At 43.1% G+C, this 23,113-nt stretch overlaps 1 protein-coding gene and 1 non-coding gene across 2 annotated transcripts; one reads left to right on the top strand and one right to left on the bottom strand.

The window, feature by feature from the left end:
• Positions 1–2,353: 2,353 nt before the first annotated feature.
• On the top strand, positions 2,354–4,470 carry Rplp1 (ribosomal protein lateral stalk subunit P1). The gene is made up of 3 exons (XM_015480480.2): positions 2,354–2,556; positions 3,249–3,323; positions 4,229–4,470. The coding sequence occupies exons 1-3, from the start codon at positions 2,485–2,487 to the stop codon at positions 4,424–4,426; spliced, it is 345 nt and encodes a 114-aa protein (XP_015335966.1). The 5' UTR covers positions 2,354–2,484; the 3' UTR covers positions 4,427–4,470.
• Positions 4,471–8,401: 3,931 nt separating this feature from the next.
• LOC125613479 lies at positions 8,402–8,509 on the bottom strand. The gene has a single exon (XR_007344041.1). It is a non-coding gene; the product is annotated as a U6 spliceosomal RNA (small nuclear RNA).
• Positions 8,510–23,113: the final 14,604 nt, after the last annotated feature.

Raw genomic sequence — 23,113 nt, 5'->3', positions numbered from 1 at the left:
TCAATGTCACATCATTCACAATAGCTAAGTTATGGAGCCAATCTAGGGGTCCTTCAACAGATGAATGCATAAAGAAAATGTAATATATATATATATATATATATATATATATATATATATNTGTGTATAAGAGACAGTATATATATATATATATATATATATATATATATTCCCCAGCCATAAAGAAAAATGAAATTTGGCATTTGCTGGTAAATAGACAGAACTGGAGACCATTATGCTAAGTGAAATAAGCCAATCCCCAAACACAAGGGCTGAATGTTCTCTCTGATATGCAGATGCTAACAGACAACAAGGAGTGGAGGACAGAAGAACAGAAGTTCATTGTATTAGACAAAGGGGAATGAAGGGAAGGCAGGGAGAATGGGAATAAGAAAGAAATTAGAATGAATTAGACATAACTTTCTGACCATCATATACAAATACACAACCAGTGAAACTCTACATTATGTACAACCAGAAGAATGGGATCCTAATTAGAATAAGTTATGTATAATATGTCAAAATACACTCTACTGTCATGTATATCTAAAAGGAACAAATTAAACAAATAAAATTAAAAAGATTTAAGGCTGGGCATGGTAGAGCACACCTATAATTCCAGTGCTCAGGAGGCTCAGGCAGGAGGATTGCAAATTCAAGGCCAGCATCAGCAACTTGGCAAGACCCTGTCTTAAAAACACAACAACAACAACAAAAAAGGATTTTTCTTTCTTATATGCAATACTGGGGATTAAACCCAGGGCCTCACTCATGCTAGGTAAGCTCTCTATACCACTGAGCTATATCCCCAGTCTTTTTGAGAGGGGGTTTTCTAAATTACCCATGGTAGCCTTCAACTTGGCTGTCCTCCTGCCTCAGCCTTCCCGGTTGCTGGGATTACAGTGTGTGCTGCCATGTCTGACCATCCCGTTAAATTCTATTGAAACCCCTAATAAAATTTTGATTGCAATTTAATTTTGATTTAATTGGCAAGAATTATTCACTTTAGGGTCTTATATGTGAACATTGCATATTGCTCTAAGTTGCCTTTGATATTGCAGAAAGTTTTATGAGTTTAAAAATACTGGTCACAGCTGTGGGGTACAGCTCTGTGGTAAAATGCTTACTTAGCATGCAAAAAAGAAAAAAAGTCACTCACATCTTGTTAAGACTTATTTCTAGAATTCACTTTGTTTTTATTGTTATTATGTAAGGGTTTTTTTTTTTTTTTTTTTTTCCATGCTGGGGATGAAACTCAGGGCCTTCCACATGTTGGGCAAGCACTCTACCAGTAAGCTCCACTCTAAGCAGAGGCATATTTTTTAATATTGCATCTTACAATTGACTGAGTACAGGAATTATGGATTTGGTATATCAATCTTGAATCTAGCAACTTTGTTCATTTACTTAAAAGTTTGAACTGTATGTCCATGGGCTCTTGGAATTTCAGGGTAAACATATTATCAATGAATAATGACAGTCCATACCTTTCAAAATTTCATACTTTTTTCTTGTCTTACAGAGATGTCTAAACTTTAAACAGAAACTGAAATAGAAACAAGGCATGTTTGTTCCTGATTTTGAAAAGAACATTTGAGTATTTTTCTTTTTCTTTTTTTTGGTGGTACAGGGGATTGAACCCAAGGCCTTGTGCATGCCAGGCAATCACTCTACTGAGCTATATCCACAGCCCAAGAATATTTCACTATTAAGTATGGTGTTCGCTTAAGGATTTTGGAAGATACCCTTTATCAGGATATGGAAGTTAACTTGTATTCCAGTTTTCTAAGTGTCTATGTGAATAGTTATTTATCAAGTGGTTTCTTAAATCTGTAAGAATTCTCTCTACATATAGATTTTCCTCTGTGATTTAAGTTATTTTTAGGTTTTCTTACGATGAACTACTCTGTTTAGTCGTGATATTCTACATTTTTATATTCAGTTCTGGATTCGGTCTAATATTTTTTTTTTGGATCCTTTCTTCCTATATTTATCTAGTTTATCAGAAAGATGGGTTAAGTCCCTGGACCTCCCGAAAGTCAGATAGCTCTTGCCCTGTAGATCACTACTGGCTGGAGTAGGCTGGAGACATAATTTAGTGATTGTCCAAATAGCGTCATAGAAATATTGTAGAGCTCCGCCAAGCCAAGGAGCCTAGGCTCTATAGTACCAGGGCGGGTTTCCCTAAGTGAACTTTTCCTAGCGTCCGCGAGCTCTACGCTCCCCACAAATCAAGGAAGCCTGCCCAAACAGACACTGGGAAACAGACCACGCAGACTCCTCCAAGCGTCCCTGTCCCCGCCTCTTCCGCCCAGCGCGGGTGCGGATTGGTTCGCGCGGCTGTATAAGAGACTTCGCGCAAGCGCGCTACCTTCTTTCCTCAGGTGCCGCCAAGGTGCTCGGTCCTTCCGAGAAGCTAAGGCCGCGTTGGGGTGAGGCCCTCACTTCATCCGGCGACTAGCACCGCGCCCGACAGTCAGCACCATGGCCTCTGTTTCCGAGCTGGCCTGCATCTACTCTGCCCTCATCCTGCACGATGACGAGGTGACCGTCACGGTGAGTACAGCCCCGTATTTCGCCCTCCTGGCGGTCAGGCCTAGCTCTTCCGGTCGGGTCGCGGCCACCCTCGCCGTCCCCCGGTATTAGGCAGAACGACCGGTTCCCAGTTCTCCACGTGGACAGGCCTGGTGCTTACGGCCTGCCCAGGCCGCCGACATCTTGCTACAGCATGGCCGGCGCAGTGCCGGCCGATCTGTGGTCTCGGCCACGTGCGGGCCCGGAGTGTGCCTGCGTTTGGGCGCATCGGCTTTCAGTCCATAGAATCCCTTTTCTGCGGCGCTTGGGCATTCTGCGCCGCACTTGTCTTCCAACGCGCACACAAAAATTTTTGCTTTAGATGTGATCCGTTTGCCTTGAAACCCTTCGGTCGTAATAGGCCTGTGAGGCGGGGCAGGACCGCTCCCTGGTCTCCTGACACAAAATGTCTGTGACTCGGGCAAGGCCCAGCTTGCGAACTGTGGCCATGGGCTCGCCGCGTGGCTAGACGCCGAGTGCGCTTTGCTTTGGCTGGTAGTAACCGTAATGTAAGGAAAAAACTTTTTAAGAAGAAGCATTCACGAAATACAGACAGAACATTCGAACTAGTTGTGAAGATGAGTTTTTAAGTGACTTCAGTTTAACTGGGCAGTACTTTCGAGACATTTACCTACACTTTGCTGTCTGATGGATTGGCATTTTGTTTGTTTCAGGAGGATAAAATCAATGCCCTCATTAAAGCAGCTGGTGTAAATGTTGAACCTTTTTGGCCTGGTTTGTTTGCAAAGGTAAGGTGCTGATGACAAATGTTTGGGACGGCCTGCTAATTTGTTAGGTCAGGTATACATGTCAGTGTACCGCCTTTAAGTGTCTTGACATGTTTCTATCTTTAGGAGCTAATGAGCACGCCTTTTGTGTTTTTAACTGTTTTCTCATTTCTTTTGTTCTGAAATAGTAAAAAAATTCTTAACCAGTTAATCCTCTCAATGAGATAAATAATATTCATGTTATTCCATGGAAATTCTTACAGTATAGTGGTAAGGTTTTTTTGGTAGTTTAGTTGCTTTTAATTGACTACACATATTGTGTTGGGATAGAAATGACTAAGGTTCTTGCCCAAGGAACTTAACTGGCTGACTTACATGTACACGTTACTTAATATCTGGCAAGTGAAACTAATAATAGCATCTTTTAGGGCTGTGTCCTCCACAGAGTTTGGAAAGATTGGAAATGTTATAGCTATGCCAGTAAATAAAAATCCTAAATTACCTTAGCAGCCTGCACTGTTAAGGGGAGTCATTTGACTGGAAAGAATCTTCATTTGAGTGTTTCATGAACCTTTAATTTTCTCCCAACAAATTATTTTGGGTCAGTTATCTCATTCATAAAGGAAGATGTTCAGTTAGCTGTATCTTTCTACCTATACAGCAGTGTAAATATTGTATGAGATTTAAAGTTAAACAGTATTGTCATTTATATAGTAGTATGCATTGTTCTGAGAAAAGTCAGTCTTGTGTTGAAAAGTTAGATGTTACTGGCAGACAATAAAAGGAAATCTCCAGTATAGCAGGAAGAAAAGTATATTGGGGATTGGTCACTGTTATATTGAAATGGGGAGTACTTTTATTTTTATTTTTTGGCTGTATGAGTGCTATACAAAAAAGAGGACTAAGCCTTTACCCATGTGTTGCAGGCCCTGGCCAATGTCAACATTGGGAGCCTCATTTGCAACGTAGGGGCTGGTGGGCCTGCTCCAGCAGCTGGTGCAGCACCGGCAGGAGGTCCTGCACCCTCCACAGCAGCTGCCCCAGCTGAGGAGAAGAAAGTGGAAGCAAAGAAAGAAGAATCCGAGGAGTCTGATGATGACATGGGTTTTGGTCTTTTTGACTAAATTCTTTTAACATGTTAAATAATAAAAAAAAAAACCTAAACTTTGCTGATAGTTTGGAAATTTCTACAAATTTAATCTTATGTAATGCTATGTTCGCTTTTGCCCTTTGCTTTTCAGTCACAACATGAGCTAGGTTTTTTTCCTCTGTCACCATTACCAACTGGGAAATCTTATACAAGCCTGACACTAGGAAGGCACCTAATATTGAACACTGGGGGTGAGAAAAGGATCAGAGTAGATGCCTTGTCCAGATTTTTTATATAATTTCATGATTACAGGATTTGTCCTTAGTAAATACCAAGTGGGTAGATAAGTCCTCAGTTACTCAAAGCAGGCAAAACCAGAATTCAGACCTCTTTGAAAAGCTGACAAATATAGCCCCCACCCATTAAACAGTAATATAAATAGAAATTCCTTTTTTTGGAACCAGGGATTGAACTTGGTCACTTGGCCACTGAGTTACATCCCATCCCTATTTTATGTTTTATTTATTTAGACACAGGATCTTGCTAAGTGCTGAGGCTGTCTTAACTCGCAGTCCTCCTGCCTCAGCCTCCCGAGCTGCTGGGATTTCAGGTATACACTTCCATGCTCAGCTAGAAAATTATTTATTTTTAAATTTTTTTTTTGTAGTTGTAGGTGGAGAGCATACCTTTATTTCATTTATTTATATGTGGTGCTGGGGATTGAACCCAGTGCCTCACGCATGCTAGGCAAGTGCTCTGCCATCGAGCTAGAACTCCAGCCCCTGGAAATTCATTTTTCAAGGTGCTAGGGCACTCAGTAACAGATTTATAAACATGAGTATTGTTCAAAGTGCCAGGCATATAAAAATGAATAATCCTAGACCCACATCGTGTCAATTTAATAAAGGAGGACATGAGGTCACTAGTAACAAGCAGGATGCCCAGTGCTAATGAATGGCCCTTGTGTATAGTGCTACAACCATTTGAGAAAATAATTATTTCCCAAATATGAGGTTATTACCCAAAAGAAACTACATAGACTATCAGAAATGTTAGAAGCAGAGATTTTTTTTTTTTTTAAGAAGGGTTACTAGTGATAGGCCACCAATGATTAGGCTATGGTTTGGTTAGATTTTTATTTTTTTCATAGAATCAACAATGTATTTTTTTTTTTTAAGAGAGAGAGGTAGAGAGAATTTTAATATATTTTTTTTATTGTTTAGTTATCGGCGGGCACAACATGTTTGTATGTGGTGCTGAGGATTGAACCCGGGCAGCACGCATGCCAGGCGAGCGCGCTACCGCTTGAGCCACAGCCCCAGCAATGTATTTTATTATACATCTTAGATTTATACATTTCATATATGCTTTTAAAGCTTTAATTAACAGTTCAATACCATATATATAGAGAGAGCAGTGGTTCTCAGGCACAGAATTTAAGAGGCTGGAGTAAGTCTCTTCCCGGCATATAGTAGACATTATGAATCATGATAGTGGAAAGCTTCCTTCTGACCTAGCTGCCTTCTTCATTGAATTTTATTAGAGCAAACAGCTTTTAAGACATGTGATATTGCTAAATGGAAATAAGATTGAAAATATGTTTATATCCTGTGTTTTCTTAGTCTTTAAGACCTAAATGATTACTTTTCTCCTAATAGTGCTCTAAGATCATCCAGTGAAAATAATATTGTCCATAAACTATTTGGAACAACTGCCTAAGAACCACTGCCTATGGTTATTCAATGTCTTCAGGCCTCACAGGATGAGGTAATGGTATGATGGATTTCTTTCTTTTTTTTTTTAATTAATGTTTTTTTTTCCGACCTATGCAGGGCATGTGTTCACTGCAGTCACCAAATGTGCCCCTTACTGAAGTTTGGCTCTGCATATTTATTTTTTTTATGTGGTGCTGTGCTAGGCAAGTGCTCTACCACTGAGCCACAATCCCAGCCCTGGTATGATGGATTTCTTTGTGTGCTTGGAAAGTGCCTTCCTCATATCATAAGCATCCTCATCGGGCTCCCCGTTGCTGGCTGAATAGTACTCTGACTGTCCTATATGACCATCCTATACACACTGTAGCCCAATTGCTTGTACATGTTGACTGCAATTTGGTTAGATACTCTTAGAATAAAAGATCAACAAAAAAATCCATCTTTTTCTGAAGTCTCCTCTAATAACTCCATAAGTTTAGCAGCCAAACCAAGGCGTTGAAATTCAGGGGCAACAGAGCTGTGAAGTGCCCATGCCATTCTTCCCTGGCTACTGAGCCTTCTGCTTTACCCAAAATATAACCCATTAATTCACCAGGTGCTTCTGCAACAATGAAATACTATGGCCAGCGTGAAGGCTCGGAGCGTGGTCATCTCACCACCACCGCCAGCCTAGAAAGCCAGCACCTCGCTTTGGTTATATTTTAAACCTGCAGTAATTTGTGTGACCACGTTATACTTTCCACAAAACAAAATAGCCATGCATATCTGATAAATGACATGGGATGATAAGCCATTTAGAACTTTGAAATGGGATAATGGGAGGGAGGAATATAAAGGTATACAATGTTATACTAAAAAGGCCAATGAAGACTGTGTTATAAAGACAACTATTCCCAGTATCCTGTTATCGTAAAGTGGTAAGATCTCACTTCAGATGGGGAAGTAGAAATTAAAAATTACTGAGTGAACAGATAAAAACCTAGCTCTGACTCTTAAACTTATTCTGGACAGCATGGCCCCAGGTTCCTCTATGAAGTGTCCTTTGTAATGCTGATACTACTCACAGAGCTGAAGAGGAGACAACATTAGGAATTCCTTGTACTCAGCAAATGTCAGGAAGGAGGAAGTGGTAAACTATGGATGTAACTACCAAACAGTACAATGAAAATGTACTCTAGCAAGACTAAAAGTGTGTGTGGCTTCACTGGGTGGTTTGGCTTTTAAAGACCTTTTATAGTGAACAATCTGAAGTCAAATTAGGAGAGCCACATAAAAAATAACCCTTATTCACTTGATATAAAAGCAAGTTTAACCTATTTTAGTTTTGAGCCTCAAAATTACTCTGAAAAATGGTAATATCTACTTCATATTGAGAATGAACTAGAGGTAAGTCAACATGTCCATCAGTGCTTGTTGGCACTGATGTTATGTCCTTTGTGAATGTCATAGAAGAAACAGATGTATCCAGAGTCTTGAGGTCCTGTAGGCCCAAATCTTGTGGTTCTCAACCTTCCCCCATCCCATCCTATCCTTTCCAATCAAGCAAGTTTGGTTTCTCATTGTTTCATACTCCTGATTGTTCACCAAGCATACACCTTGCCCATCCCCCACCCCCACCATAGTACTGAGGATTGACCCCTGGGGATGCTTTACCACTGAGCTATATCCCCTTATTTTATAATGAGAGAAGATCTTTCTGAGTTGCCAAGGCTCATGCTAGGCATCCTGGTTACAGGTATATGCTACTGTACCAAACATTTTTCCTTTCTGTAGTGCTGGAATCAAATACAGGACCTTGTACATACAAGGCAAGAACTCCACCACTGAACTATATGTATCCTGAACCATTTTTAAGTAGATCCATCATTCTCAATTATGTTCACATTTCTCCTGTCCATACTAGAAAAATACCTAGGTCCACAGCTGGTCCCTCAACACTTTAATGATTCTATGTATCAGCAGGTATCCAGGCTCAGACAAAAGGCTCATGTTCTATAGGATTGTCCTCACTAATGAGCTACCTAGGAACCACGACAAAAATATATTTTCACTGAATGTGTTGTACAGTGGAGTGAGTAGCCATCCAAAGTGCCTATGAACTTTAATCTCTCTTTTTTTTCACCCCTGAAAATGGCTTAGAGAAACATTTTAAATTTCAAAACTACATTTTGGAAATGAGCATTCATTAAAAGAATTAAAATAATGCAGCAAAACAAATCTGTATTGCTACATATTCGAATAATATGTCATTCTTCCCCATAATTTTCGAGTGAATGCATATATTAGAAAAGTTTTTAAATGTGGAGTGCTTCATGAATTTGCATGTCATCCTTGCAAAGAAAGGGGCCATGCTAATTTCTTAATTGTTCCAGTTTTGGTATATGTGCTGCCATAATGAGCATGCATAAAATTCTGATCCAGTTGATTGACTTGGTGTAACACTTTATAGTTTAGAAATAATTTTTATTATGTGTTCTCCCATTCTGAGCTTTACCATATTGGGGGAACTTTATTAGCTCTGTTTTATGTTAAAAAACTTGCTCAGAGTGGTTGGGAACCTGCTGGGTTCACAGAGCTAGCTAGTGTAGAATAAAGTTGGGCCTGACACCTCATTGCCTTAATCCAGAATTTCTTCTACCCTGACAAGGTGTCCCCACTACACATGATTTTGTAAGATTCATTGACCAGCCTTGATTTTTCTATTACTTTACAAGTCATTTCTCTCATCTCCTTGTCTTTGCAACTAAGCCTGGATAATTCAGTTTTGAGATCATGAGCAGCTTTAAAGAGAACATTGATATTTTTAGTTCTTTTGAAACAGGGCAAGGAGATATCCCTCAAGGTCAGAACATGGACAGGATACAGCATGCATGTTCAAGTCTTGGACTGTTCAACTCAGATCACTAGTCTTCTGGAATACTTAAATCAGAATGCAGGGCCAGGGGCCTTCACGTATTTTCATAGAACTGCTTCAGATAATTGTGGGCCTCCAAGCCCAGCCCTACTCAATTTCACCTGACGCTTCTACACTTCAGGATTATAATATCCAATTAAAGTAAGAAATGTGTGTCTTTTCACCCTTCAGATCTTTGTACTTGCTATCCTCTCTCTGTGATACTGTCTACATACTCCAGTTAATACCACTACCTCAGGCCTGAGAAAGCCCACACCAGGACAGATTAAATTTCCTGCTTTAAGTTCCCTTTATCAGGACTTCTTAAAACAGAGTGTAATTACAGTTAGGTGATGGTTGAGTATCTTTCTCTTGCTACCACATGCTCTGGGGATCTGGCTGTCTGCTTTGCTCACCTGAATCTCCAATCCTTATCCCAGTGCCTGGCTCATTGTTGACCTTCAATATATATTTATTACAGAGTTAAGCTCTTATTTAACGTGAGAAGATAAGGACCCTGATAGGAGGAACTTGTTCAGCACCTATGGATTAACAGCTAGAACTGGAATTCAAATCTCCAGACTAGCAAATGATCTTTCCACTGTGTCAGACCTGATACCCGTCCCCCACAGCCTTATTCATTTAAATTCACAGTAAGCACCTAACAGGGTGCCAGGTCCAGGTATGGGTAATTAGGCCCTGATGTGGAAAGTCACTCCCAGATGAGGTTGGAAGGCTGTCTGGACTGACACATTCCTTTATCCCCAAACCGGCAAGTCAACTCAGCGACTATACTGGAACATCTTAGAAGCCTAGAGCCCTCTGGGCCTCAGGGAAGATTTCTCCTGGTGATGCCCGAGTCAGGCTGTTGGGGTCAACAAGGAATTCTATCAGGTTCAAAGGTGTGGTGGCATCAGGGAGCCAGCAAACTTCAGGAAATGGGGTCCCATGCTCATGTGGTGACCTATCGTCTCTCCCTCATGTTCACATTGACCCAGATGAGAGAAAAGATGGAGAAAGGCTTAGACACCCAGGGCTAGGTGACTGGATGAGGCATTCTCACCTCTCTAAAGAGCCACAAGCTTGCCTACTCCCGGCCTAGGTACAAAGGACCTGTGCATGTGTTCATGTTTTTATAGCCCCGCCGCTGGCCAATCAACGTCCGCGCTGGAAGGAAAGGGCGGGGTAGGAGGCGGGGCTAGAAGCCGAATGTGTCCAAAGGAAGCCGAAGTTTTAATTGAGCTGTGCCTGGGAACCACAAGGGGCTTCTTCCTATTGTTGGGCGTTTGCATATGCTCGTTGCCAGTTCTGGGAGTATCAGTTTCCAAGTCTAGTTTTGTATGGTGGTGCAGTTTCTGATGCTGATCTTCCAATATTGAAAGAGGATTTAACAGTTGTATACCAGGCCACGTTGAAAAAACTGGGGAAATGGACTGTTGGTTTAAGTATAAATTACTTTTTAAGGAGGATAATTTGGACGTGTGTGTGTGTGTGTGTGTGTGTGTACCGGGGATTGAACTCAGGGGAACTCTACCACTGAGCCACATCCCCAGCCCTATTTTGTATTTTATTTAGAGATAGGATCTCACTGAGCTGCTTAGCTCCTGCCATTGCTGAGGCTGGCTTTGAACTCATGATCCTCCTGCTTCAGTCTCCCCAGCCGCTGGGATTACAGGAGTGTGCCACTGCGCCTGACAATTTGGTCTTCTTTCAACTTTAACTTCCACTCAGGATTTTAATTGTATGAATTCATCCTATAAGTATATGTACAATTTCACCGAAGCATTATTGTAGCAGAAAAAAAAGTACCTGATAGGTTGAGTAAATGTTGATGCCTTCATGTATTTACATGAACACTACTGTGGAAAGATAACCAGGAGGGCCAGTGAGATGATAAAGGCAAGTTACTACCAGAATGCTTAATATGGTCCTATTTAGTAAGAAAACAAAACAAAAGGAAACAACAACAAGAAGAAAAGATTCAAATGCATAAGTTTGTAGTAGAAAGATTTCTGGGAGGATTCAGAAATAAGTAGCAGCGATTACCTCTGAGGATAGGGATTAAATAGGATGAGAGGAATATTTTTACCTTTCAGTTTATCTTTTCCATATTGCTTAAATTTTCAAAAACAGTAACCCTGCATTGCTTATAAGTTAAGAATAATTTTAATATTTAAAAAAGTTGGACAGGATTTCATATGGAAGAGAGACAACTTCCAGGCCATTCTAGAAGGAAGACTGTGATTGATTTTGAGACAGTTTTAACTCAAGAAAAAACGAGAAAGAAATTTGCCTGATATTAGGCTGAGACTGGGACAGGGAAGACAATGCTTTGAGATGCAGTGTAGACTACATGCCTGTGTCAGTCTGTTTTTCTGTTGCTACGACAAAATAACTGATGCTGGATAGCATTGAAAAAAGAGGTTTCCTTAGCTCACTGTTTTGGAGCCTGGAAGTCCAAGATTGGGTACTCCATCTGTTCTGCTCTGGTGAGGACCTTCTGGCTACATCATAATACAGTAGCTTGTATGATGACATGTGAGCAGTGCAAGTAGAAGAGAGATTCAGGGAAGTACCAGGTCACGTTGTTAGAATCCATTCTCTTGGGAATGGACTCTACTAAGTTCTGCAAGGGTGGTGTCCAATGATCCAATCACCTTCCACTAGTGTAACCTCTTTAGAGAAAAGGAGGACAGTAAAGCTTCATGTCCCTGAATGCCCCCTTCTGTTTCTAAAAGCCCAGCCAAATTAAGCTAATAAAGAGAGCCCTGGGCTGGAAAGCCCAGATACACACGATCTTGAAGGACACTGTCTTCTCTTATGCATGCCAGCAGCTAGGGCAAGTTAGTGTTATACGTAGGCAGCTCTGTTCTTGCACACACCAGGACGGTTGCTCCTTGGGATGCTGGCACATAAGCAAACTAAGCAAGCAATGCTGATGGCATCACTGTTTCTATAGCCTAACATGTAAAACCCCTCTTTGAGACTGGTGTGGAACTGGGGACACTGTGGAAAAGATACTTGTTACTTGTCCTGCTGGCTGCCACTGGACAAAGTGCCAAGAGGGATGAAGGCACTGCTTGGGGAAATGCCGTGAGGGACAGAGGTGCTAGCTGTTTCTCCTGTCACCACTGAACTTTACTTGGAGCAGCCACTGATCTCTTGTAAACTTTCTCCAATAAATCATGTTTTGCATGTTATCACTGGACACTTTCTTTGGCCTTTCAGCAATTTGCCCCCTTCCCTGGCACACTGGGCTGTGGACATGACAATTCACCTACTTCTTAGAGATTCCACCTACTTACCATGGCTACGCTGAAGACCAAACCTAAGAACTTGAATCTCTGGGGGATAAACTATATTCAAACCATAGCAATATCTCTTCTGGCTATGAGATCCTATAGATCTTTTGGAATGTGGAGTTAAATGCTCTAATGTCAGACTGCTTGGGTTGACTCAAATCCCACTGTCACTAAATAGGACTTTGTGGATTTTCCTCTCTTTGCCTCAGGTTTGTCCTGTGTACAGTGAGATAATAACAGCATCTGTATAACAGCTTTGGTAGGATTAAATGGGATGCTACATGTAAAATTCTTGTTTTTTATTTTTTTATTTTTATTTTTGGAAGCATTGGGGATTGAACCAGGAATGAGCTACCACTGAACTACCTCCCACAAAGCCCTTTGTAATTTTTAAGTTTTGAGGTTGGGTCTCACTGTGTTGCTGAGACTGGGCTCACACTTGCCATTCTCTTGCCTCAGCCTCCTCAGTATCTGGGGTTACAGGCATGTGCCACCATGCCCAGCACTTACACAATTCTTGTTCAAAAAGTGTTATAGCCAGGTAGCATCTGCCTGTAGTCTCAGCTGCTCAGGATGCTGAAGCACAAGAATCACTTAAATGCACAAATTCAAGATTGACTTATGCACTGACTCTTGAATTTTTTTTGAGTTTCTTTTTTTGTTTGCTTGTTTGTTTGTTTTGAGACAGGGTCTCTCTGTGTTGCTCAGGCTGGTCTTGAGTTCCTGGGTTCAGTCTGGCAGGACAAAACAGCAACAAAAGTTAGTATTTCTTTGCTCTCTCATAAAAATTAAAAAAGGAATCATAGAAGTAATTCTTACTATTAGAGTTGCTGTTTTATTTTTATACCTTTTAAATATTTACGAGGAAGGTCAAATATTGGGTTTTCAGGATTAATGAAATGAGTAGATTGGCAGAAATGTGTACATGCTGGATGGCTTTGCTTACAGAAGGAATTTGTCTTCCAAATCCTGGCTCAGTGCTGCTGTATAGTGGCCAGACATGAGAATGGCAGCTCGGATTAGCCTCTTTACCGAGAGTGTGCCTGGGCTGGGGTGTGAGTTGTGCAATCAGGACTGGGCAGCTGAGTGGCCAAAGAGTGAGTGTAAGCCACACCTTGGGAAGGAGAGGCATGTTTGCATGCCTATCTGTGACCCAGACAAGAGGAAAACCAAGTGCACTTTAACATGGTCTTGCTTCCCTTGGCATTTACTTAGCACACTTGACTTCTCTTAATACATTCAAGTTCATTTCTTGTCTAAAAACAAAGAAGGATGTTACTGAGCCATTGTGTGATCTGGAGCACCCTTGGCTTTCCTCCAAAGTTGTTGGAAGAAATGGCCACATGAATACTTTTGCTGCAAAACTTTGTGGAGGCTGTTGTGTCCCCTAAATAAGGTCTCGTGTGGAAAATTCTTATGAAATTGAGGCCCAGGGGAAGTCTGTCCCCTGTTTGTCATTCTTCTTTGTGATAACACGAGAGCTCCACCACATGTTGCACTTTCCTCTCTGTTTCAACTCCTGAGAAAATCAGCACCCAGCTTGTTGCCTGATCCAGGCATTTAAACTGACCCAAATGGATAGTGTATCTGCCTCCTCCTTCCCTATTTGGTACTGATTTTTTTTTTTTAATTCTGTGGCTCTTTTATTGACTTTACTGCATATTTGTACTTTGATCTATGCCCTCAAATACTTTTTAGAAGAGGAAAAGGAATCCATGAATTAAATTAAAAGTAGTATATTTGAAGGATTGTGTGTGTGTGTGTGTGTATGTGTGTGTGTGTGTGACATAAAAAAAAAGTTATTTGAGATGATTTTAAGTCAGTGATTGTACCCAAGTTATTTTTGAGCCTAACAAGTTTATGGGTCAAAGATTTTAGACCATGATGTTTCTTTACTTGGGAAAATGAGAAGCTCATGTAAATAAGGCCATCAAGGAAGTTGTGGGGTGTGTTCAAAGATCAGAACCTATTAAGGCTTGTTTTCTTATCTGTCACCACCAAGGATAATATTGGATCAGCTTGAACATTAGAGATAAAAAGTTGGTGACCTATTGGAAACAAAAATATTTTCTTTACTGCTTTCATTTTGGACATGCCATAATTAGAGCTTCATTTCCTTGAAGTCTTCTTTAAATACAAATTTGCGCTGGGGAGATCAAGACATCAGTTTCTGAAAATTTCAGAGCAAAGGATCTGATCATGGGTCTTGCTTTCTGCTGATTCTTTTGGAGTCTGGGTTTTTGCCTGCTCACCAAGAGAAGTGGCTTCTGGGGAGGGCAGAAGCTATCTGGGAAGAGAGGCCTGGCTCTGCTTCAGTGAGCTGTGTGACATTAGACAAACCTCAGGCCCTCTCTGCCCCTGGTTTTCTTGCCTTGGCATGAAGGGCTTTCAAGGACGCTCTGGCTCATGCACGACCAATCCTGGCTTCGCTCTCTGTGGCCTGTGCCAGTGGAGTCACCTTCCGCCTGTGGGGCTGCTTCAGCTCCTTTCTCTGTTTACTCTCAAGTAAAGCCTTTCTTCTGTTTACTCAGCAAAGATTCTTTTAAGACAGGCTAAGCACACGGTTTACTCTGCTAACAAGCCTTGGCATTTATGGGGAGACCTGTGTTGACTTATTCTTGAGCCTCCATTGACATTCACTGGGAAACGTTAACACAAACACAGGAGACATCCTCAGAGCTGGGGCCTGACACTACACTGGGAACAGAACTCTGGCAAGGGCCTTTCTGTTTTGGTTAGAATCACCTGAGAGTTAAAAACAACAATAACATATGCACCAGAAGAGGTTGTAACGATCTCCTTTTAGTTTTTGGACTCAGCAACTGAACATTTTTTTCTGAAGGTCTCTAGAAAGCTCCCTGTGTTAGTTCTGGACAAAACCATGTTTGTGTCAGCCACTTGAGGAGGCTCCTTCCATGTGCATGGTCCCGTGACATTTGGGGGGCCCTTATGGTTCAGTCTCATGATACCTTGGGCTGTGGGTTCCTGTTCAAGTTGGCTCTAAGTGGCCGTGTGATCTTGGGACAGTCACTTCCTCTCTCTGCCTTTCAGTTTCTCATCCATGCATTGAGGGGAAGTCATCTGCACACTCATCTCCCCAGCTAGGCCAAGGCTGTGGCCTGAGCCCATGTCTGGTGCTCGCTCAAGAATGTTTGTTTAAATGAATGAGTAAGCCTTGCCCCGACTCCATTCTTGCTCTGATATCTCAGGCCTGAAGCCTCCCCAAAGGCAGGTTCTTCCTTGAGTCATCATCAGACAAGATCTGCTAATGGGGTCATCGCAGATGCCCACAGGCCCCAGATGCTACAGGTGCCCAGTGGCTTCCCCTGCTTCTGCCTGTCACTTCCCCCACCCCCATCCCAGAGGTGCTTGTAAAGGAAGCATCTTTTCAGGTGAGGGGACTGTGTATTTGGTTTGTCTTTGTTGCCTGGAAACTGTTGACATCTGAGACACTCTGTTGCCTTAGCTGGGTAATGAAAAATTGATGACTTTTTCTCTGTCAACAGCTTGCAGACCGATCACCTTGGCTGGGCTGGGTGGAAGTGCTTGCTCCTCGCCCCACAGCTGTTTACTTTCTTTCAGGCAGTTGGATTTGCTTTAACTAGAGGCAGGAGGGGCCCAGAGACAGCGGGGCAGGGTGAGCTGGACTGGGGTCCTGCTCTTTCCCCTTCCCTCTAGGCTCTTCCTGTTCCAGCAAAAGCCTTCACCCAACCAGTCTGCAGCTTCTCTCCCCACCACAGCATCCTTACTGGCTGCTCCTTCCAGAAGCCTCCCCTCATCTCTCCAGCCTGGGATTTCTTCTTATCCCCAAGCAGCCCTAGGGACAGCCTGCAATACCCAATGCCCGCCCATTTCCATTGACTCCCCGATTCTCCTTTTGGTTTGCACTAGTCTGGCTGCCCCTACCATAGGGCAGCAATGGATCTTCCCCGAGAAGCACGGCATGCTAGGTTTAGAAAAGACCTCAGAGAGCAGCCAGCTTTCTTGTTTTTTATATTTGTGGAAGAGGTAGCTCAGAAGAGGTGATACAGCCATGGTCACACATGATGTGGTGACTGAGCTTGACCTCCTGACTCCTAATCAGTGGTCATGAAGTTTGTCAATTTGGTACATCCCTGAAAGTCCCATAGCCTATGGTCTCAATTAGTTGGGAGGCTGAGACAGGAGACTCACTTGTACCCAGGAGTATGATGAGACCAATGCGGGCAACACAGTGTGACTCCATTTTCAAAAGAACGACAAAAATTGCATGAGGTGGGGGCTGGGTACAGTTACAATCAGTGAACCCACACCGATCCCTGAAGTCCGTGGTTTATATTAGAGTTTGCTCTTGGTGTTGTACATTCATGAGTTTAGAGAATGTCATGTATCCCCTATTGCAGCATCATATAAAGTAGTTTCACTGCCCTAAAAATTCCCTGCTCCACCCTCTCGTTCTCTCTTCCCAACCCCACTATTTTTCTTTACTGTCTCTTTAGTTTTTTTAAATTATTAATTCAATGTAAGTTAAGCGTGCTGAGAAAGTAGAGAACTTTATTTTTTGAGACAGGGTCTTGCTAAGTTGCTGAGACTGGCCTTGAACCTGTGGTCCTTCTGCCTCAGCCTCCTGAGTCGCTGAGATTACAGGCATGCACCACCACGCCTGGTTCTGTCTCCAAAGTTTCATAATGTCATATAGTTGGAATCATTTGTTGCCTTTCCAGATTGGCTTCTCTCGCTTGGTAATATGCCTTTAATGTTCCCCCGTGTCTTTTCATGGTTTGATAGCTCATTTCTTTTTAGCACCGAATGGAAATCCCATTGTCTGGATATTCCACAGTTTATCCATTCACCCACTGAAGGACATCTTGGTTGCTTCTAAGTTTTGACAATTATTAGTAAAGCTGCTATAAACATCTATGTGCAGGTTTATGCATGTAAATTTTCATCTTCTTTGGGTAAGTTTCAAGAAGCATGATGCATAGAATTCCAAAAGTTGGGAAACATTACAATAAATTCTAGATTTCTGGCTACTCTTTAAAAATCATGGGGCTGGGCATGATGGCTCATGCCTATAGTCTCAGCTCCTTGGGAGGCTAAAGCAGGAGGATTGATTGAGCCTGCAAGGTCAGCCTGGAAAACATAGTGAAACCCTCAACTCTAAATAAAAGCAAACAAACAAATAAATCACAGGATTGGGATGGTTGGCTGCAGCCACTGTCCTTTTGGCTGAGCATGTCCTACCTCTCTAACTTCCCACAGCCATTGCCTTCCCTGGACTCTATGCAGCTGTATCCGCAGTCATGGTTTGTCTGGCTAGTGGAGTTTGCATCCTCTGGAGGAGGTGGCCCAGTGGCATGTCCTTGGTGGTCCTGGGTAGGTAGATGTAGTGTAAATAACCCCAGACGTTCATGTTGCCGTGTCTGATTTTACTGAGGCCTGGTTTGGGAGTGAGTGCTCAGCATGGTTGGTAAAAGGGAGGGACTCACTGCTGGAGCAGGTGACTGAGCCTAGCCTGTCATCTGGTGCCCAGTTCTCACTGCTGAGCTTCTTTATTCCTAGGTTCTAGTCTTGGTAATCTGTCTGACAGTCTGCTCCTCCCTAGATGCAGGAGTTTTAAGTTCTAGGACTAGATTCATTCACTGACTAACTCATTCACTTATGGAATAAGTCAACCTGTTTTCACTTATCTACTAGGCAGACAGTGCTTTTGGTGCCAGAGATGCAGGGATTGTTAGAATCTTGTCCTAAGGCTTAGAAGTCTCCTATCTGGTATAATAAGAGAACTGCAAGGGTCATAGGTCTAGGAGGGCTTCGTAAGGAATGACCATGGATGGGAGGTAGGGGAGGGAAGAAGGGTGGCTGTGGGAAGGTTGCTGGGAGACTTCCTGGAGGAGGAGATGCTTTCTACAGAGAAAGCTTCTCAAAATAGCACAGAGTAGCTGGACATTTCTGCAGGAACATGGTGTGGGTGGACTACAGTACGAGGCAGCTGGCTGTGGGAGAGGAGATGGGCCAAGCCCAGAGCAGCACTGTCCAAGAGAAACAGAGTGGGCACCACATAGCTAATTTCAATAAATTGTTTGTTTGTTTTGTGGTGCTGGGATGAATCCAGGGTCTTGCACATGTTAGGCAAGTGTGCTACCCTCAAGCTATACCCTAGGCCACATAGGTAATTTCAGATTTTCTAGTGGTCACATTAAAAATTCAAAGAACAATTGAAATTGATTTTTAATAATATATTTTGCTTAACACAATATATTCAAAATACTGCCATTTCAACATGTGGCACTAACCATGTTTCAAGTGCCTCATGGATCCATGAACTAGTGGTTACTGTCCTGATGCGATATTCATTTATGAGCCTTGTTCAGAGGCCTTCTTGGATCCTTGACTCAGACAGCCTCAGGTTTCCTGCTCTCTGACTGCCCCTCACCGAGGGGGTGGGCTGAGTCTAGGTGGGCACTATCTTTGGGACACCATCCCTGGGGCTGTACCCTGAATCAGCAGCAGGACTTGAGTCAGAAATGACACAGGAATCCTTGTGTCATCCACCTGATGAAATGGATCCTCATGACTTTGGGATCTCTTACCTGTTGTTTGCCCTCTTTGGACTAGTGCTACTCAAAATGTGGTCCATGGTCACATACCAGCTCACAACACATTGTTACCTGACTGTACAGAGCCATAGATACTGTACTGAATATGAAAGAATAAGCATTAAAAACTCTATAGTAATATGACATTGTTATATCATTCTAACAACATTTCTCTTTCTTTCATTTTTCTTGAGTATGATAAAAAGTGTTGGTTCTTGAGATTAGAAGTCAAAGAAACAATGATAGTTATTTTTAGAAGATATTATTTTTTGGGGGGACATAATGGAATACCATTCAGCCTTCAAAAGAAGAAAATTATGTCATTTGTGACAAACTAGATGAACCCAGTGGACATTATGCTAAGTGAAATAAATCAGGCACAGAAAGACAAATGCTGGGGAATCTCACTTATATGTGGAGTCTACAACGACTGAAGTGGACTGGGGGTGGGGCTCAGCCATATCAGAGCAGGTACTTAGTAGGCCTGGGGCCCTGGGTTCAATCTCCAGCACCGAATCATGGACAAACGGACAACTCAACTCAGCGGTGGAGAGTATGATGATGGTCCCCAGAGGCTGAGGGGAGTGGGAGATGTTGGCCAAAGCCTACAAAATCAGCTAGCCATGAGGGATGAATTTTCTGAGATCTGTTGTACAGCATAATTACTATAGTAAGTAATAATGTATTATATATTTCAAAACTGCTGAGAGTGAATTTGAGATGTCCTCACCAAGAAAGATGATATTGCAGATTATATACATTATTGAACATTACATCATCTCCCACTAGTATCTCCAGTTACGTTTTTGTCAATTAACAGTAAGAATTCAAACAAAAAAAAAAAAAAAAAAACGAAAACAAAAAACAGAACAAAAAAACCAAGGCGCTGGGCCCCACTTCTTCGGGTGGCTATGAAAGGAAGGCCTTGTTAGGCGCTCGCCAAGGGCTGTGTCTTGTGCAGTTCTCCTTTAGGACAGGAGGGGGCGCAGAGACATAAGTAATCGCCCTGAGCAGGGCCACAGTGCTCATTCTCCAAGCACCCTCTATTTGGCACCTTCTGAATGCTGGGGACACAGAGATAAGGCAGGCTTTGCTTCCTCCTTCTTTCTCATTTGCCTCAACAGAGCAGAGACTCCAGGGAGAGCATCCAGGAGGGCCATCCACATGGAGATGACAGGAGTCAAGATTCTTGCCAGGGGCTTTGCTCCCTGGGAAGAGTAGCTGCAGCTGGGGTATGCAGCAGAGGCGCTGATTCCAGCTGGGGTGAGGAATCCTGGATCCTTCTTCAATTACTGGGAGACCTTGGTTTCCTCAAGTGTAAAGGGGGCATGCTCATGATAGCCACCCTGAAAGCTCTTGGGGTTCAAGCAGATAGTCCACAGAGAGCTCATAGTACTGTGCCTGGCTTGTGTGGAGACCCCACCAATGTGTTCATTATTGTGACAGCCCCAACCTAACTTGTCTGCTCTCACCTCCTGTGATGCAGGAAATGCCACACTTTCCAGATGAACACTTTTCCCTAAGGCAACCAGTTCCACCAGTCTCTGACTGCTGTACCCTGTGACACAGTGAGTCTTGGCTTAGTCCTCCCCTCCCCAGGAAGTTAGCCAGGATGGGCCCAAGAACTTTCTCACTGTGGCCTTGTGCTTTAAATGGCTATTTCCTAGTTGTTCTAGTTTTTTTCTTTATATCTATCAGAACTGCAGGGACTCTGAACATTTCAGAGTATACAAGTCACTGTTATTCTCATCTCCCACTGGAAGACACTGTGGCATGTGTAGTTGTGAGCCTGATCCCTGGAGCCAGTCAGCCTGTGATGAAATTCTGACTGTACATCTTGCCTGCTGTGTGACTTTGGGCAAATTGCTTGATTCTTCTGAGCCTCAGTTTCCCTGTTGTACCTCACGTCTTACTGTGATACTTGATTGAGAGAATGCAGATGAAGGCCAGGTGCCTTCACTAAGAAAGCACATCTGACATTGTCAGATGAGGAAAGAGGCTCAGGAAGGAGAGGAGCTCAATTAACAGGTACCTGTCAAATGCTAGACTATAGCATCTCATTTTATCCTCCCAGCATAAATGTGGTTCTTTGTCTCCATTTTTCAGATGAGGAAACGAGACTCAGTTACACAAGGCAGCTGGACTGGAAAGGATTGGAGTGGATGTGGCCGGACAGTGTCTGATGCAAAGTTCAGAGTTCCTCTTTGCCTGGTTTGTGACAGGAGTGTAGGAAGATTGTTTTTTTAACCTCTGAAGCATTGACTGAGAAGAATATAAGTAACACATTTTTCTCTCTAATTTTCCTACACCTTGGGAGGGCTTTCAAGAGGCTAAAGTGAGAAAGAGAGGTTCTGGTTTGTGGAACCCCTAGAGTCTCTTGTACCAGGCAATCCCTTAGCATTAAATAATTTGCAGGAGATAGAAGTGAGCAGCAGGGGGCGCTCTGACACCGGCAGAGAGAAGCGACTTCCCTGGGGATACAGACCCTAGGCTCTGACCCTCCCAGGCAGAGCTCAGCCTGGACCATGCAGGTGGCAGGGCAGCAGCTCACTCAGCCAACCTCAGCCTGAGTGCTGAGGACCAGAGGAGTCTCCGCAGGTCAGGCCCAGCCGTGGGCATTATGAGCACTGACTTTGGAGTCTGTATACTTGGGTTTGAAGACCTGCTCAGCTCTTTTGGTAATGTGACCCTGGGTAAGTCACCTGATCTCTTGAAGCCTCAGTGGCCTCTTAAACGAAGATTAATGGCAGTCTCATGAGGCTGTCGGGAGGACCAGTGCGATGATGCATGCAAATTTCTTGGCACCGCGCCTGGCTCCTATGTGCAGTCACTGAACGGCAGCTGTTATTAATCAAAGGTCATGTGGTTTAATCAAAGGGTAGTCCCAAAGAGATGAGGTCCCTGCCCTCTAAGGCCTGGGACTTCGTGCTGCTCTGGCTCCCTGCCATGATGCTCCCCTTCTGGGACACTGACCCGGCTGAGCTTCTTTCTGCCCAGGAAGATCACCCACGCCCTCGGGGCCCAAGCAGGCCAAAAGTCACAGTTGGTTAGTGGGGAACTGGAGCACAGTGTAGTCCTGGCTCAGCTATGAACTCCCCGAGGTCTGTGTAGCCTGGAATAAGTTCCTTGCCTTCTCTGGACTTTGATTTCTCCACATATGGCTAAAGGGGTTGCAGGAGATAAGGGTGAGTTTCCTTTCAGTTCAGCATCAGTCATCTAGGAACTCCTCCCCATCCTGACACATAGCAAGGTTTGAACAGAGCCCCTCAGTGCCTAAAGCCAAAAGTGTGATCTGAGGTAGGGAATGGGAAGGTTTCTGGCTAAGACCCATGGAGGTCGCAATCTGTGAACAACAGTGTAAGCAAAGAGCTGACATCTCCAGGGATCAGGGTGGTTACACTCTCCACACCACCCAGCATTGTCTGCATTGGAAAAGGGTTGGATGGCATGGTTTTCCCTAAGGCATGAGTAACTGGTAAGGCTGCTGCTACTCATTCTGAGGGGATTTCAACTTGGGCAGAGAGAGAATTTTTAATCCAGAGAAAATTAAGCTATATTTAGGGAATTCCAGCAAGGGGCTTTGGAGCTGGAAGGATGTTGCTTTTATTCAAATTATAGCGGCCTGCAGTTCCACTGAGGTGGGGCTGCTGGACAACTGGTTCAGAAGCATATGGCATACTGCAACGGAAGGAAAACACACCGGACTTCATCAAAACCAAAGACTTTGGTGCTTCAAAAGACACCATCAATAAAGTGAAGACCCTCTTAAGTGAAAGACAATAGGAGAAAATATTTGCAAATCATAGGTCTGACAAGGAGCTTATATTCAAAATAACTAAGGAACTCTTATAACTTAACAACAATTTCAAAAGTGGCAAAGGCCCTGAGTTTTTCTAAAGAAGATATATAATGGCTGAGAAGCGTGTGAAAAGAGCTTGACTTCATTAGTCATTAGGGCAATGCAAACCTGAACCACTGTGAGGTACCATTTCAAACCACTTGGGTGGCTATTACTATTATTATTATTATCATTATCATTATTGTGCTGGGGATGGAACCCAGGGCATCTCACATGCTAGACAAGTGCTCTACCACTAAGCTACATCCCCAGCCCTGGGTGGATCTTATAGAGCTCTTGCCCAGCACATGAGAGGCCCTGGGTCCCATCCCCAGCACTGCAACAGTAAAGATGACAAGTGTAGAAGAGGAGGTGGAGGAGTTGGAGTTCTCATA

Source organism: Marmota marmota, unplaced genomic scaffold, assembly GCF_001458135.2.
Source record: "Marmota marmota marmota unplaced genomic scaffold, marMar, whole genome shotgun sequence".
NCBI lineage: Eukaryota > Metazoa > Chordata > Mammalia > Rodentia > Sciuridae > Marmota > Marmota marmota.
The sequence above is the reverse complement of the archived record's forward strand: the minus strand, read 5'-3'. Positions and strand labels throughout refer to the sequence as shown.